At 48.6% G+C, this 16,074-nt stretch overlaps 1 protein-coding gene across 1 annotated transcript in view; it reads right to left on the bottom strand.

Moving 5' to 3' along the window:
- The window catches only part of shank1 (SH3 and multiple ankyrin repeat domains 1), a 223,434-nt gene that overhangs the window by 20,722 nt on the left and 186,638 nt on the right, over positions 1-16,074 (bottom strand). Inside the window, exons 17-19 of the mRNA XM_068019684.1 lie at positions 12,015-12,150; positions 9,945-10,037; positions 5,306-5,326 (exon numbers count right to left, since the gene is read on the bottom strand). Of these exons, the coding sequence (XP_067875785.1) occupies positions 5,306-5,326; positions 9,945-10,037; positions 12,015-12,150 (250 nt within the window). The remainder of the gene's footprint in view (positions 1-5,305; positions 5,327-9,944; positions 10,038-12,014; positions 12,151-16,074) is intronic.

Consider the following 16,074-nt stretch of genomic DNA (forward strand, 5'->3'; position numbering starts at 1 on the left):
GTGTGCGGAGCGGAGTGAACTCCGCCCACACCAGGCGGTGGTCCGAGCACGGCACCAGCCGCATGGAGGCCGCCGAAACGCGGGAGACGTACGCCTGCGAAAAGTAGAGGTGGTCGATTCGCGACCCTCCTCCTCCAGACCTCCACGTGAAGGCGCTGGAGTCGGGATGGAGATTCCGCCAGACGTCCACCAAGTTAAGGGAACTGATCAGTCCCCTCAACTTCTCCACCGACGCTTGGCCGCGCTGGGGACCGGAGCTATCCCCCACCTCGAGGGTGCAGTTAAAATCCCCCCCGAGGATGATGCACTCGCCGCTATCGATGGAGCTCAAGAGAGCGGACACTTCTTCAAAGAAGCGCGCTTGCAATGCGCCGGGCCCGGGCGCGTACACGTTCACAAAGTGGAGCGGCACACTACCCAGGCGAACGGCGAGGTGGAGCAAGGAGCCCGGCACTAGCTCCTTGACCCCCAAGATCTCCGGCTGAAAAGTCGGGGCCAACAAGAGCCACTCCAGGAGCCAGGTGGCTTCGTCTCCCGGAACGGTGTGGGTTTCCTGCAGAAAGCTCACCGCGTATCTCCCTTCCCTGAGGACTGACAGATTGTGAAATCTGCGGTGAGACCCCCTACTGCCGTTGATGTTGAGGCTGGCTATGGTTATCTTCATGTCACTGTGAGGAGGGAGTGGAAGTGCACCTGGCCCTCCACTCCCCCAGCAACCCATTGAGGAACACATTAAAACGGCGCCTCTCAACCGGTTTCACGCCCGCGCGCTTGCCCGCTTTCTTCAGGGCAGCACGGACAGACTATATGATCAGCGACAGATTCGACCAACGGCCGAGGGCCAGCTGAACGTTATCGCGGCAACCCCTGCAAGCCGCGAGGAAATCCCGGAGTTCCGCCGTGGGGATGAGAGGAGATTCGGTGGGAGGCACGAGGTACTCCACCACCTCACTGGCGATGGAATCAAGATCATCCTCCGTGCCCCGCACAGAATCCCCATCCTCCTCCGGGTCGTCACCGCCAGCAGCCGACACATCCACCACACACTGTGGGGCGGACGTCCCAGCCGCGCCAGCTGGTCCTGCCTCCGTCACGATCCCACCCCCAGGATCGATGGCAGAGGAGTCCTCTCTGGGTTTTACTGTGAAACTGGAACCTGTGGGCACCAGCAGTTCAGGACCCCACTTCACCTCCGTCCCCAGGCCAATGAGTGGTCCAGGGGAGACAGAAGTTCCCGACTCCGGAAATCCAGCCGGAGCCGAGACCGGAGGCGGAGAGAGGAGGCCATCTCCCGCTCCGCCAGCACCCACAGGCCCAGCAGATGGGGCAGCATTCTCAGTTTTCACCAGGTCGGGTGTCTCCTGGTTGGTGGAGGACTCCGGCTGGGAGGGCTGACCCTCTGGGGCGTTGCCCTCCCCTTCATTTCGGGCACCCGACCCAATAGCAGTGGCGGATTGGGCAGCGTCCCCAGGCTCCCCCACCACAAGCAGGGCCCCACTTACTCCTTCAGGAGGGGCCTCACGTACCGGGGCCATCCCCTCCCCTCCATCCTGAGGAATAGGGAGCTCCTGCCCGGACTTTGTAGCCTTGGTGGTGGCGGTAGGGGGAACCTGAGGACCCGAAACAGGAGACAGCTCCCCTCCAACAGATGGGCCCTGCACCTCAGGGCCCTGTGTTATTTCTGTGGAGGGGTGCCTTCTCCTCTTTTTCGCACTAGGGCGCGGAGACTCAGAGACCTGCATGTCATCAGAGGCCTCCGCACCCTTTTTTTCCTTTTTAGTCACCCTGGGCCTGAGCCCAGCCCTGGGACAGGTGGATTCCATGGGAATGGGCTTTGGGCTGAGCTCAGGCTCGGGTTGTGTCAAAGTGTCCAGGGGACGCGCCTCATGATGTTTCTTTTTTCCCCGCGTCTTCCTTCCACTCGGACGGACGCTCCCCTCCCCGCCGGAGGCTATTGGATGTGTGGGGAGAGTGGGAGGAGGTGCTGTGGAACCACTCTGGGCCGCCGAGGTGGAGCTGGCGGCCGGGAGGTTGGGGCAGTTCTTACGAACTTGCACCGCGCCCCGTCCGAGGTCCAGAAGACGCGGTAGGCCGTCCCCTGGAACTGCACATCAAACTGGCCTTCCGAGTCCTCCTCCCACGCCAGCTGCATAAATAACTGGCGGCGGAAGGAGTAGACATGTTGGAGGCTATGCTCCCGAAGACCAAGCCGGACTGGGGTGATCCCCGACCTCACCTCCCCCATGTGGTGCAGGTGGGGAAGGAGGAGCTCACTGGGAATAAAGGGCGGGACGTTTGATAACATTAACCGCTGCGCAGTGGCCCCTAGAGGGTCCACCGGCAGGAAAGTCCCACCCACAGTGAGCCCTTTATTCAGGGCCAGGGACACGGCCCGCTCGGTCTTCAGGAAGAACACAGCCTTCCCGTACATTTTTGAGGCTGCCACAATGGCCGAGGGGCCGACAACCTCGGCCATTGCCTTTACACAGGCCTCTATAGACATATTGGGGTGGGGATAGCTCTTTACCCCATGGTTTGAAGTAATTAATTTTTAAAAGGTGACGGGGTCACACGGGTGGCCACAGAGGCTACAGCCGCATAGGTATGAGAAGGCCCCGCCACCGGTGATGATGGGCTTGCCATGGCTCAAGAGCCAAACCCACCCCCAAATTGCAGGCAGGCAAGCAAGCAAGCAAACAAGCAAGCAAGCAAGCAAGCAAGCAAGCAAGCAAGCAAACAAACAAACAAACAAACAAACAAACAAACAAACAAACAAACAAACAAACAAACAAACAAACAAACAAACAAACAAACAAACAAACAAACAAACAAACAAACAAACAAACAAACAAACAAACAAAGAAAGAAAGAAAGAAAGAAAGAAAGAAAGAAAGAAAGAAAGAAAGAAACTCGGAGGTTTGGGGAGAGGCTGAGGGTATACAGGAAAGGGGAAAGACAGGCTGCAAGCGATGACTTTGCTTTTTTTTCCCCCCTTAAAGGGTGGTACTCTGAGCACTGTAAACACTCCTGGTCTTCTGGTTGGGGGAGGCGTCTTCACCTGGGTCAGCTGAAGCTGCCCAGGCACTATTTATCCCCTTCTGTATATTAGCCAGGCAGCTTCAGCTGACTCAGGCTGGGCAATTGGGGTGGGGAGGGAGCTTCCCTGCAACTTTAGTGCAACTGCACAGCTCCCTGCAGAATTGTATAGCCCCCACCCCTTGTTCTTCTGGCCTCTTCCACCTCCCACAACAGTCCAAATAAAGTAAGAGTCTGCTGCTCAACACCCACCTCGAAATACAGGCTTAATCCAAAAGTCTTTCCTCCTCTGCAGCAAAAGTTGTTGACAAGTTTTTGCAGTGTCTCCTCAGCACTCCTTCTCCAGCAGCACCTCCAGCAACTGACTGCAGCACTGTTAGCTGCACCTCATTGAGGCACTCAGTATTCCCAATCACAGAGGAGCCAATCCCCGTGCTGTATCTGTCCTGGGAGTGTTTGATGGGGGACAGTGTAGAGGGAGCTTTACTCTGTATCTAACCCCCGTGCTGTACCTGTCCTGGGAGTGTTTGATGGGGACAGTGTAGAGGGAGCTTTACTCTGTATCTAACCCCCGTGTTGTACCTGTCCTGGGAGTGTTTGATGGGGACAGTGTAGAGGGAGCTTTACTCTGTATCTAACCCCGTGCTGTACCTGTCCTGGGAGTGTTTGATGGGGACAGTGTAGAGGGAGCTTTACTCTGTATCTAACCCCCGTGTTGTACCTGTCCTGGGAGTGTTTGATGGGGACAGTGTAGAGGGAGCTTTACTCTGTATCTAACCCCGTGCTGTACCTGTCCTGGGAGTGTTTGATGGGGACAGTGTAGAGGGAGCTTCACTCTGTATCTAACCCCGTGCTGTAAGTTCATGGGAATGATGCTGATGCTGAGATGGCAAATGGAACCAGTGCTCCATCCTCTGCAATAACCTCTCTGTAGTTGAGCACAAAATCTACCTACAACTGTGCAGTGCCAATCGATCAGCTGAGATTGCACCCCACCCCTTGCCTCTCCCAAAAACCCACCCAAAAACCCCTGGACTGCAGACAACCTGCTCCTCTTTCAACACCACTCCGGAAACAGGCTGCTGGCAGTAAAGTGACCTGCAGTCCAAGGGCTGATCGCCTGGCAATTCCCACTGGCTTCTCCGAGGAGCAGTGAAAGAGGCTTCACCTCCACCTGACGCTCTTCCATTTCCCAACCCTTAAGGTTCAGGGGGAATCGGAGGATCAGATCCAGGTGCCCCATGTTTGGGAAGGCGAGCAGGATTCAACAGCAGGATACCTGGATTATGATGACAAACTGGGTAAACTGGGGTTAAAGCCTCCGAAGGGGAGAGGGGATCGAATTGAGGGGAATTGACCATGTCTATTAAAGGGACCTCGAAACATGGAGTGAGGGGCTATCTCTACATAGGTTCCAAAGACAGTTCAGTACTAAAACCGGCCATTCAGCCTAACAGGTCAATGCTGTTTATGTTCCACATGAACCACCTTATTCATGTAATCTGATCAACATATTCTTCGATTCTTTATCTCCCTTGTGTTTTTCTAGCTCCCCCTTAAATGCATCTATGCTATTTGCCAAAATTACTTCCTGCAGGAGTGAGTTCTACATTTCCAACCACAATGCTCCTTCTGAATTCCTTGTTGGGTTTATTAATGAATATCTTATAGTTAGGGCTCCTGGTTTTGTATTTTTACTGTGTTGTGCCGTCTACCATTTGGGCCCCGTCTTTAACAAACTAAGAAAGTACAGAACAAAAACAGCTCAGTCAACTGCCGTTGCACAACCTGCTCGAGAACAGCCCCTCTCCCCATTTAATGCCCCAATCAACAGCATCTCGTTACTTTTTGCGCTGTTCCTTAGAAGTCACTAAACCAATTAAAAACAAACCCAGGAAAAATGACATAGGGCTGGGAGAGTTTGAAAGCACTGCTCTGGGTAGCCACGTATCAAGGGTCTAAAAGGAGATCGAAGATTTAACGGGAAGGAATGGTGTTTAAGGATATGGTGAGAGGGTAGGAAATTAGAATAAAAACTGCAATGACTAAACAATATGATAGAGCAGGGTTCATGGTCCTGCTCAGATGACTATCCTCTGCCTCTCAATCCTCCCCCGTGCTTCACGGAGTGCCTCATTTGGAGACGTTCCCTGAGGGGGAGACGACTTCAATACTTTATTGGAGGTTGTGGGTCAGTAGATACTGGAGATGCTCTGCAACGTATTTGTGAATGGAGGTTTTTTTCCCGTGTGATATATCCATCACTCACCAGTCTTGTTCCATGGGGAGGCTGAGAGGTGGGTGGGGGGGAGGGGGGCAACGGGAAGAGAAAACAATTTCAGTCAGTTTAGAAGTTAAACATGGAACAGTCACATCGTCTAGCCAAGAGTTCGGCTGCAATTAATTTTAAAAAAAAAGAACATATTGCATTTACGTAGCGCCTTTAATGTAGTAAAACGTCCCAAGACGCTTCACTGGAGCATTGTCAAGCAGAAATTGATACTGAACTACACAGGGAATATTAGGATAGGTGACTGAAAGCCTTGCCAAAGAGGTTAGTTTTAAGGAGTGTCTTAAAAGCAGGCGAGAGAAGCGGAGGAGTTGAGGGAGGGAATTCCAGAGTTTAGCGGCTAGACAGCTGAAGGCATGGCCACCAATGGTGGAGCGATTAAAAATCGGGAATGCACAAGAGGTCAGAATTGGAAGAGCGCAGACATCTTGGAGGGTCGGAGGAGATTTCAGAATTCGGGAGGGAGTGAGGCCATGGAGGGATTTGAGAAGGGTGAGTGTTTTAGAATGTCTCAGGGATTCAGTTTGCTACCAAAGCTTTGTTGATTCCACCTCAGTCTTCCCTTAAGGCACGCAGCTAAGAATGATAACAATGAACGCAGCCCCTCAACTGCCAAGTGCACCATCCTGTGCCACAACTGGGGAGGGGGAGGGGAGGGGAGGGGGCTCCCAATTTCAATTCTATTTTGCGTCAATGTATCTTAGCTGGAGTCATGCTTGGAGATCAATAATTAGCCTCCAGGCCACTTGACTAGGTAAGAGCATGAATCAGCCAGGGTTCGAGATGAGTATGTGCCATCTGCCCCTCCCACTTCCTAGAAAGTCCTATCACACGGATGCTGATGCCAACATAGAGGAATAGCCCACCAACACTTGGTGAGGGAAATGGAAGTCTGCCACACTGCTGCAGCAGGGGCGCTGAGGGATAAGGAACAATGTGACAGCAAAGTAAGGAGAGCTTTACTCTTTATTTCTCATTTTGGGAACGTAGGCGCCACTGGCAAAGCCAGAACCTATTGCCCATCCCAAATTGCCCTCGAGAAGGTGGTGGTGAGTCACCTTCTTGAACTGCTGCAGTCCGTGTCGTGAAGGTACACCAACAGTGCTGTTAGGAAGGGAGTTGCAGGGTTCTGAACCAGTGACGGTGAAGGAACAGTGATATAGTTCCAAGTCAAGATGGTGCGTAGCTTGGAGGGGAACTTGCAGGTGGTGGTGTTCCCATGCATCTGCTGCTTTTGTCCTTCTAGGTGGTAGAGGTCGCGGGTTTGGAAGGCGCTGTTGAAGGAGTCTTGGTGCGTTGCTGCAGTGCATCTTGTAGATGGTACACACTGCTGCCACTGTGCATCGGTGGAGGAGGAAGTGAATGTTTAAGGTGGTGGATGGGGTGCTGATCTACACCTCACTAAGCTCAAACGCTGATGCTTAGCACAGGGGACGGAAGCTATTCTGCTCCCTTGCACTAAATTTTTTTAAAATTCATTCATGGGATGTGGGTGTCGCTGGCTAGGCCAGCACTTATCGCCCATCCCTAACTGCCCTTGAGAAGGTGGTGGTGAGCTGCCTTCTTGAACCACTGCAGTCCATGTGAGGTAGGTACACCCACAGTGCTGTTAGGAAGGGAGTTCCAGGATTTTGACCCAGTGACAATGAAGGAACGGCGATATAGTTCCAAGTCAGGATGGTGTGTGACTTGGAGGGGAACTTGCAGGTGGTGGTGTTCCCATGTATTTGCTGCCCTTGTCCTTCTAGTTGGTAGAGGTCGCAGGTTTGGAAGGTGCTGTCTAAGGAGCCTTGGTGCGTTGCTGCAGTGCATCTTTTAGATGGTGCACAATGCTGCCACTGTGCATCGGTGGTGGAGGGAGTGAATGTTTGTAGATGGGGTTCCAATCAAGTGGGCTGCTTTGTCCTGGATGGTGTCGAGCTTCTTGAGTGTTGTTGGAGCTGCACCCATCCAGGCAAGTGGAGAGTATTCCATCACACTCCTGACTTGTGCCTTGTAGATGAACAGGCTTTGGGGAGTCAGGAGGTGAGTTACTCACCGCAGGATTCCCAGCCTCTGACCTGCTCTTGTAGCCACGGCATTTCTATGGCTACTCCAGTTCAGTTTCTGGTCAATGGTAGCCCCCAGGATGTTGATAGTGGGGGATTCAGCGATGGTAATGCCGTTGAATGTCAAGGGGAGATGGTTAGATTCTCTCTTGTTGGAGATGGTCATTGCCTGGCACCGGTGTGGCACAAATGTTACTTGCCACTTATCAGCCCAAGCCTGGGTATTGTCCAGGCCTTGCTGCATTTCTACACGGACTGCTTCAGAATCTGAGGAGTCACGAATGGTGCTGAACATTGTGCAATCAGCAGCGAACATCCCCACTTCTGACCTTATGATTGAAGGAAGGTCATTGATGAAGCAGCTGAAGATGGTTGGACCTAGGACACTACCCTGAGGAACTCCTGCAGTGATGTCCTGGAGCTGAGATGATTGACCTCCAACAACCACAACTGATGCCACACGCAAACAAAACCAACGCCACTTCCTCCTGTTTGGCACGTACTGGAGCCTGGGAGAAACTGTCTACACGGCAGACACTTCCCAGTTTCACAGCACACTCGAATAACATGACGGGTTTCAAATCGAAGCACCATGAATTTCCGTCCACTCTTCTCCCCCAACCCTTTGCTGAAAGAATGAATAATGTAGGAATCAAATAAGGCAGTTATAACACATCAGCCTTTGCTCATCAGGTTGCACTCTCGATTGTGAATCAGGTGGTCATGGGTTCGAACTCCACTCCGGAGACTTGGTCACAAACCTCGGCTGGAATTCCCAGCGCAGTAGTAAGGGAGCGCTGCACTGTCACGGGTGCCGTCTTTCAGCTGAGATGTGAAAAGGAGGCCTCGTCTGCTCTCTCAGGATCTCATGAAACTATCAGAGCAGGGGGAGTTCTCACTTCTGTCCTGGACAATATGTACCCCTCAACCACGATCACTAAAACTGGTTATCCGCTCATTATCACGTTGCCGTTTGGGGGAGCTTGCCGTGCCAAAATCGGCCGCCGCGTTTCCAACATTTGCAACAGCGACTACACTTCCAATGAACTTCATAAGGCGCTTTAGGATGTCCTGACGTCATGAAAGGCGCTATAGCAATGCAATTATTTCTTTTAAACGTGCGTGGCTAATACTTGAGCTGGCTCGCAAGTTCCTCTGCTCTACTGGACTAGGAGTGTCCTTACTGCCAGTCTGTTCCCCTCATGCTGTCCCTCCGCCAACACTCCGCGGATTATCATCAGCTATCTTCCGCTCTAATGAATCAACGGCTTTACAAATCAAAAAAAAAAAAGCCTCAAATCCGACTCGTCAGGCTTATCTCCCAGCTGCAGCTGTATATAAATGAATTAGTAATCTCCCCGTCTCCATGTCCCTCAGCAGCCAGGCTAGGCTGCGGCCTAGTCTTAAACAAGTCGGAGGGGAGAATGTTTGAGCAACATGGGCACCTCAACAGAAGGCAGACATTGTTCAATAGAGGAATAAAATCTTTATAAAACATACAGAACGGCTCTCCTTTAACCAGTGCACAAGACTGCGGGAGTTTGATGCAGTTGCTAAAGTGCTTTAACGAACAGAGAAAAAAAAAGTGCAATTTAAATTAGCTTCTTCCCCCTCTGACTTTCATCCTCTCGACCGTTTGGGATTATTTGTCCTACACTTGTGATTTCTTCAGAGGAAAACTGTTTTTGTTACTTTAGCCTCCCGGCAACCTCTTGAAAGTGCCCATGGTTACGCTTTCAAAGGCTGGCGGGTGGGAGGTTTCCTGCCCTCATCTTGCCCAGGAGGCCCATTCTTTATCCGTAACTCTAGGCAGAGGGGCTTCTTGGGACTTATAGCCCTACACCAGAGTAGGGGGTTGCCAGACCTCTAGGGTTACCCTGGAGTCTCCAGGAATTGGAAATTAATCTCCAGAATTCTGCTGCGAGCAACATATGGGAGAAAAATCATAGAGGCGTTAAAAAAAAACAATTTTCTTTCGACACTTTCAATTATTACTGTTATTGGAGATGGTGAGGAGGAGAAAGCTGTAAGGCTTGAGAATCAGGGTGAATCCAATTGGGTAATAAAGGGTCTGATCACTTTCTAATTGGCCGACAGGTGCCGTAAGGATGGACCAATGGTGTGTGTGTGTTTGGCGGGGGCAGGGTAGTAGCAGGTGGTCATGTGTTGAATACTCCAGGAATACGCCTGACCAGAGTTAGCAACCCTGTTGCTGAGCCATGGCCCAGTGTCACCCTGCACCTCCCAGGCAGAGGGCAACCCTCAGGCGTGAGAACCATGGCCCAGAAATGGTAACTGTGGGTTGTAACTAAAATAAAGGGCTAAGAGAGATGAACTTCAGCCAAATGCATGAGATGTTTGCTAGGGTCATTCCAAAGCCAAGAGGTTTTCTTATCAACAGAACCCTCAGTCAGTGCCCACGGTTGTACACACACGAGAGGAGGACTGAAGGGGACATCCTTACAGCCATTTTATTTTCACGGAGGGGATTGCGTTTCCAAGATGGCGGTCATTGGCCGTGAAGTTGTGAAGCTTGCAACTATTATACTTCATACATTACGTGGAGATACTTAAGTGCTTACCGAGGTCCTCAAGTTCAGAGGTCATGGATTTTGAGCGCAAGGCGATGGCGGGTGGGGTTAGCCGTTTTGACTGCGTCGTGACTGAAACAGAAAATATTTAATCTGATCACAATAATATCAGCCGCTGCTCCGGGAGTCCGAGGAACTGCGGGTTGACAAGTCAAATCAAACGTTATGATTATACAGCACAAGAAGAGTGTGATTGCACCAAAGAGGAGATTTATAAGGATGTCGCCCGGAATGGGGAATCTTAGCTGGGAGGAATGATTGGACAGGCTGGGGTCGTTTTCTTTGGAACAGAGGAGGCTGAGGGGAGACTTAATTGAGATGTATAAAATTATGAGGAGCCTAATAATTGGGAAGGATCTATTTCCTTTAACAAGGAGGTCAACCAGGGCATAGATTTAAAGTAATTGGCAGAAGGATTACAGGGAAGCCGAGGAGTAATTTTATTCACCAAGAGGATATTGAGGGTCTGGAACTCACTGCCTGAAAGGCTGAGTGAGGCAGAAACCTTCATCACATTAAAAAAAAAGATACCTGGGGGATGCTGTACCCTATAGAACTACGGACTAAGAGCTGGAAAGTGGGATTAGGCTGCATAACCTTTTGGCCGGCACGGAAACACAATGGGCTGAATGGCCTCCTTCTGTGTCTTTCAATGGAAACTATGAACCGACAGCCTTTGTAACAAGGTTACCAACTCTCCAGGATTTCTCTGGAGCCTCCAGGAATTAAAGATGAAACCCCAGGATATTTTTTTTTTTTTAAATTTGTTATGGGATGTGAGCATCTCTGGCAAAGCCTGCATTTGTTGCCAATCCCTCGAGGAGGCGGTGGTGAGCTGCCTTGCTGCAGTCAGTGTGATTTAGGTCCACCCACAGTGCTATTTTCTGCAGCAGTTTGGTGCAACTGTGTGGCTTGCTCGGCCATTTATCAGGGCAGCTAAGAGTCAACCACATTGCTGTGGGTCTGGAGTCACATGTAGGCCAGACCAGGTGAGGATGGAAGATTTCCTTCCCTGAACGGCATGTGAACCAGATGGGTTTTTACGACAATCTGGTAGTTTCATGATCATTCTTAATGATTCTAGATTGATTTATTAATTGAATTTAAATTCCTCCAGCTGTTATAGTGGGACTTGAACGCATGTCTCTGGAGAATTAGTCCGGGCCTCTGGATTATTAGTTTATTAGTTACAAAAATATCAGCTATGGGAATAATAGGAGTTAGACTGGAATTGAGGAATCACCAAATCTGATAATGAAGAGTCTGTTCGCTTTCTGATTGGCTGTGGGAAGGCAGGGCTCCAGGATAATGGATGTATTGGGTGACCAATGGGAGGGGATTGTGGGGGTGGGGCAGTTGACAGCAGAAGGTCATGTGATGAAAGCTCCAGGAATATGTCCGAGTGTTGGCAACCCTATTCTGCAAGAGGGAGTGAAGTTTACCCTCAGATCCTTTTGGGTTGCCCCGGTAGAGCACCTGTCAGTGTAATTGTCAGCTTGGCCTAGTTGGTAGCACTCTTGCCACTGCAGGGTTTAAGCCTCCACTCCTGAGCACATAAACAAGGCTGGCACTCCCAGTGCAGTGCCGAGGGCATGCTGCACTGTCGGATGTGTTGTCTTTCAGGTGGGACGCAAAACTGAGGTCTTTCTGTTCGGGTGCATTGATGGGATCTCGTGACTCCCCTTATGTCCTGACCAAGATTCATCCCTTAACCAAAAAAAAGATGATTTAACCAGTCGTTCATTTGTTTGTGAGATCTTACTATGCACAGATGAGCTGTTATAGTTGCCGATGAAAGAAAATTGGCTTTACTTTAAAAATAATGCTCTGGTTGTGAAGCACACTGGGTGCCAGAGGATGCGATTGGATCTAGATCTAAATGGATCATTTCCCTGTCCTCCCCTGGAGGCACTGACTGGGGGACAGTTCGACGGGCACCAATGAGCCCAGACTGTTGGTTGGCTATTTGCCTGTGGAAGGTGTCGCGGGCTAACCAAATACTGTCCTCGTGCAATGTTCACGTGTTTCTCAGCAGGTGTCACGTCCTACCTTTCTTTCTGGAAGCTTCTTCCATGTCGGGATTGCGGGTTACCATGACGACCTTGAGCATTAGGTTATTGCCGCCCTGCCGGATCATGTTCACCACCTGCCGGTGCCCCACCTTCACCACGTTTTGCCCGTTCACCTAAAAGCAACGACAACAACAGCATTGAGCACGGACCTGGCACTTGAAAAAGAGTAACTCACTCAACCCACGGTACGCACAAGCAACGTCCTCAGACCTGGAGCTACAATGAGGCAGTGGGGATTTTCTCAGCTGAGTGGGAAAGGGGAAGGGGTGGTCTTGCTGGCACGCCTCAGCAGCACAGGTTAACACTGGGGATGTTGCAACTAAAAGACGTCACTTGAAAAAGATGCCGGACAGAGCCACATCAACAGTTAAGCATTTTCAGGAGAGAAGGTTGGAGGAGGGATTACATTACATAATCGAGATGAGAACAGAAAGTGCCAGAAATATTCAACAGGTCTGGCAGCATCTGTGGAGAGAGAAGCCGAGTTAACATTTCAGGTCTGTGACCTTTCATCAGAACTGGCAAAAGTTAGAAATATAACAGTCTTTGAGCAAGTGAAAGTTGGGGGTGGGGGGGTGGGGGAAGAAGAACAAGAAAGAAGGTCTAATAGGACAGAGGGGGAAGAGGTTAAATGACAGATATCATGGAACAGAATGCAAATGGGGTGCTAAATAAATTTCTTTAATCCACTGACTGGACATCTGAATTTATATATATTTTTTAAAAGACCAACTAAAAAGACAAGCTGCCAGCAACGTCATCCTTTTACCTTAAGATGATCACCTAGTTTGCTAGACTGTATCCTACGTTGCAAAGGACTGTTTATAAAAGTGCTTCCATTTTTTAAATATTTTGTGAGGACTTATGTTTTAAGGTTGTGGAAATGAATTCTTTGGAGGACTGAAATGATTCCACAGATGCTGGACTTTGCTTTTTTTTTTAAAAAAAAAAAAGGTCACTGGAAGGACTTTGTTTGAAAACATTTACTGGAAGTCACATATCTTCAGCTAAGTAAACAGCAGGTGCCTTCAGATTAAGGGAAGTGTTTGCAGAGAAGTGACATGTCAAGATTTATGCTGGTCAAGAGTTGGTTTTGGTTTGGATATTGTTTAGAGTCAGTTGGGATTGTACTCTGCTGAGAAAAACTCATCCTTTTTCGACCTCTCAGAAACCCCCGAGAATCCAGTGTGTGATAGCTGAAACCCCTGATGCTGCATTTCTCCTGAAAAGCCTGTCAGACTAATCCTCGACGTCGCCTTAAGAGAAATGCTCCAAAACGATCCCAGTTACAGCCGTCTAGGCGTATTTGGGAAGCCAGAAAAGGGACAACTGATATCATTCCATATCTTATCGTTTTCCTTCAAGTATTAACAAGTATTTGGCCAAAGTAGTTTTTGTCTTTTTTTGTAAAAAGATCTCTGCAGAGAAAATGTCTTTCTTTTTTCTTTTACGTGTGTGTGTGTGTGTGTGTGTGTGTGTGTGTATATATATATATATAAGGTAGAGGGGAACTTTCATATTTCAATTTCTGTTTTAATGCTTTGCATATTTACTGGTTTTAAATCTGGTTTTATAATAAATTAATAATTTTGTTGTTTATTAAAGAAACCTGGTTGGGTGGATTTTATTCTGAAATAAAAATAGACTATATAACTGGCTATAATCGGTAACTGGGTAAGCATTTACACATATGTTGTGACCTGTGGGGAAGTGGAACTAGAGAAAGACAGTGCATGCCTCCCACCTCGATTGTAACATATAATTGTTTGCGGGATAATCCAAAGCCGAAGGCGTGCAATTATAAATGGGGTAATAATAATTGAAAAGGGGAAAAGGAAAACACCAGGTTTCTTGTGCATTAGAGTAAAGTTTACACTATCGGAATGGATTTGTCAGTTGCTATGATCTTTCTGGGAGGGAGGACTTATCCCCAAGTGATTTAGAAAACTAAACCAAGGCTAGGCTAAAAGAATTGGCAGAAAAGTTGGAGTTAGAGTTTAAAAAAGGGGTTAAGAAAGCAGTATAATTGAGGTAATAGCACAGCATTTGAAATTGGAAGGAGGAAAAGGCAATCCAGATGATCATTCAGTTGAATTAGCTAGATCTCAGTTGCAGATGAAGCAGCTTGAACAGAAGAAAGAATTGGAAATAAAAGAATTTGAGCTTTAGCAGGAAAAAGAAATGAAAAAACTTGAACTACAAGTTCAAAAGGAAAGAGGAGAGAGGCAGGAGAGAGAAAAAGAGAAGAAAGGAAGCAAAAAAGGATATTCGAATTTCAGAAGCTAGAACTAAAAAAAAAAGAGTCCTTGACCTCAATGAAAATTCTGGTGTGGAAAGAATTGACTCCAGCCCAGGACCCAGTGGAGAACTGTTTAAATTTGTGCAAGCCCTTCCAAAGTTTGAGGAAAGGGATGTAGAGGCATTTTTTGTTTCTTTTGAAAAGATAGCCTGACAGATGAAGTGCCCGAAGGAAACCTAGACACTGCTTATGCCAAGCAAGTTGATGGGCAGAACTCATGAAGTTTATGCCATGCTTTCTGAGAAGACTTCTGCAGTTTGAGATGGCAAAAAAGGCTTTTCTCGTTGCTAATGAGTTAGTCCCTGAAGCTTACAGGCAGAAATTGCAGAAGCTCCGGAAACAGTCTGGGCAGACATATATAGAATTTGAGAGGGTAAAGCAAATTAACTTTGATTGTTGGATGCGGGTACTAAAGCTAGAGGCCACCTGGGAAATAATTCGCCTGGAAGAATTTAAAAATTCACTCCTTCCGTTAGTAAGAACCCATGTAGAGGACCAGAAGGCTTCAACAGCTGAACAGGCAGCTGAGATCGCTGATGATTACGAGCTTGTTTACAAGCCCTAACCATTTTTCTGTCACCCTCACAAACCTGAGAAGGATAGGAGGCAGGAGGGTGAAAGGAAGGCAAGTAGCTGGGGACAAGAAGGGACAGCTGGGAACTCCTCAGCTAGAAAGGAAGATGCTGAGCGTAGAATTGAGGTCTGAAAGCCACAAGGTGGGACATCTTCGTGCAGAATGCTAGAAGTTGCGGGGTAAACCCATGGGACTTATGCAGAGAAAGGGGCACTGACTGAGAGTATGACAGATCAGGACGTAGCTCTGACTGCAGCTGTAAGGCCAAGTACAAAGATCGCTATGAGTGCGGGGGACATGAACAAGATACCGGAAAGTTATAGGGAATTCTTGTCAAAAGGAAAAGTAACTCCTCATCCCTCAAATGAGGCAGGTAAATCTATAGTTATACTTAGGGATATAGGAGCCACCCAAACTCTTTTGCTGGGGAAAGGCATAGCATTTCCAGAGAGCGCATTGATCGTCATGGTTTTAGTGAATGGTATCAGTAGGGAGTATATACCCGTACCTTTGTATCGGATGCACCCAGTGAGTGAACTAATATCTGGAATGGTAACCACAGAATTTGTCCATGGTTTTCCTGTAGACGGAGTTGACCTACTCCTGGGGAATGATTTGGCCGGAGCAAAGGTAGTAGCTTCTCCAGTCACGGAAAAACCAGTGAAGTCAAAGAGACAGAGCAGTTACAGGAAAAGGTTCCAGGAATTTTTCCTTCATGTGTAGTGACCTGAGCAATAGCTAAACAAGTTCTATTGTCATAGGTCAAATTATCACCACTGATAGCCGAATATCGGAAACTTTCTTTGGGGATTTGGATAATCTGAAGGAAATGTTCAATAAGCTTCTCTCTTCAAGGCTCCGCAAGCCAAGAGTACTGCCAAGTATCGCCGGGAAATATTAAGGATAGGCCATGAAATTCCTATGATGGGACATGTGGGGATCTAGAAGACCCAATCACATATAAGTCGACATTTTACTGGCCAGGTCTTTACCAGGATATGATGCAGTTTTGTAAAATGTGCCATATATGCCAGATTGTGCGAAAACCGCAACCTACCATAAAACCGACACCTCTAATTCACATACCAGTTTTTGGGGAACCATTCAGTAGGATGTTGGTAGACTGTGTAGGACCTTTACCAAAAGCAAAGGAAAGACACCAAT

Source organism: Heterodontus francisci, chromosome 41, assembly GCF_036365525.1.
Source record: "Heterodontus francisci isolate sHetFra1 chromosome 41, sHetFra1.hap1, whole genome shotgun sequence".
Taxonomy (NCBI): Eukaryota; Metazoa; Chordata; class Chondrichthyes; order Heterodontiformes; family Heterodontidae; genus Heterodontus; species Heterodontus francisci.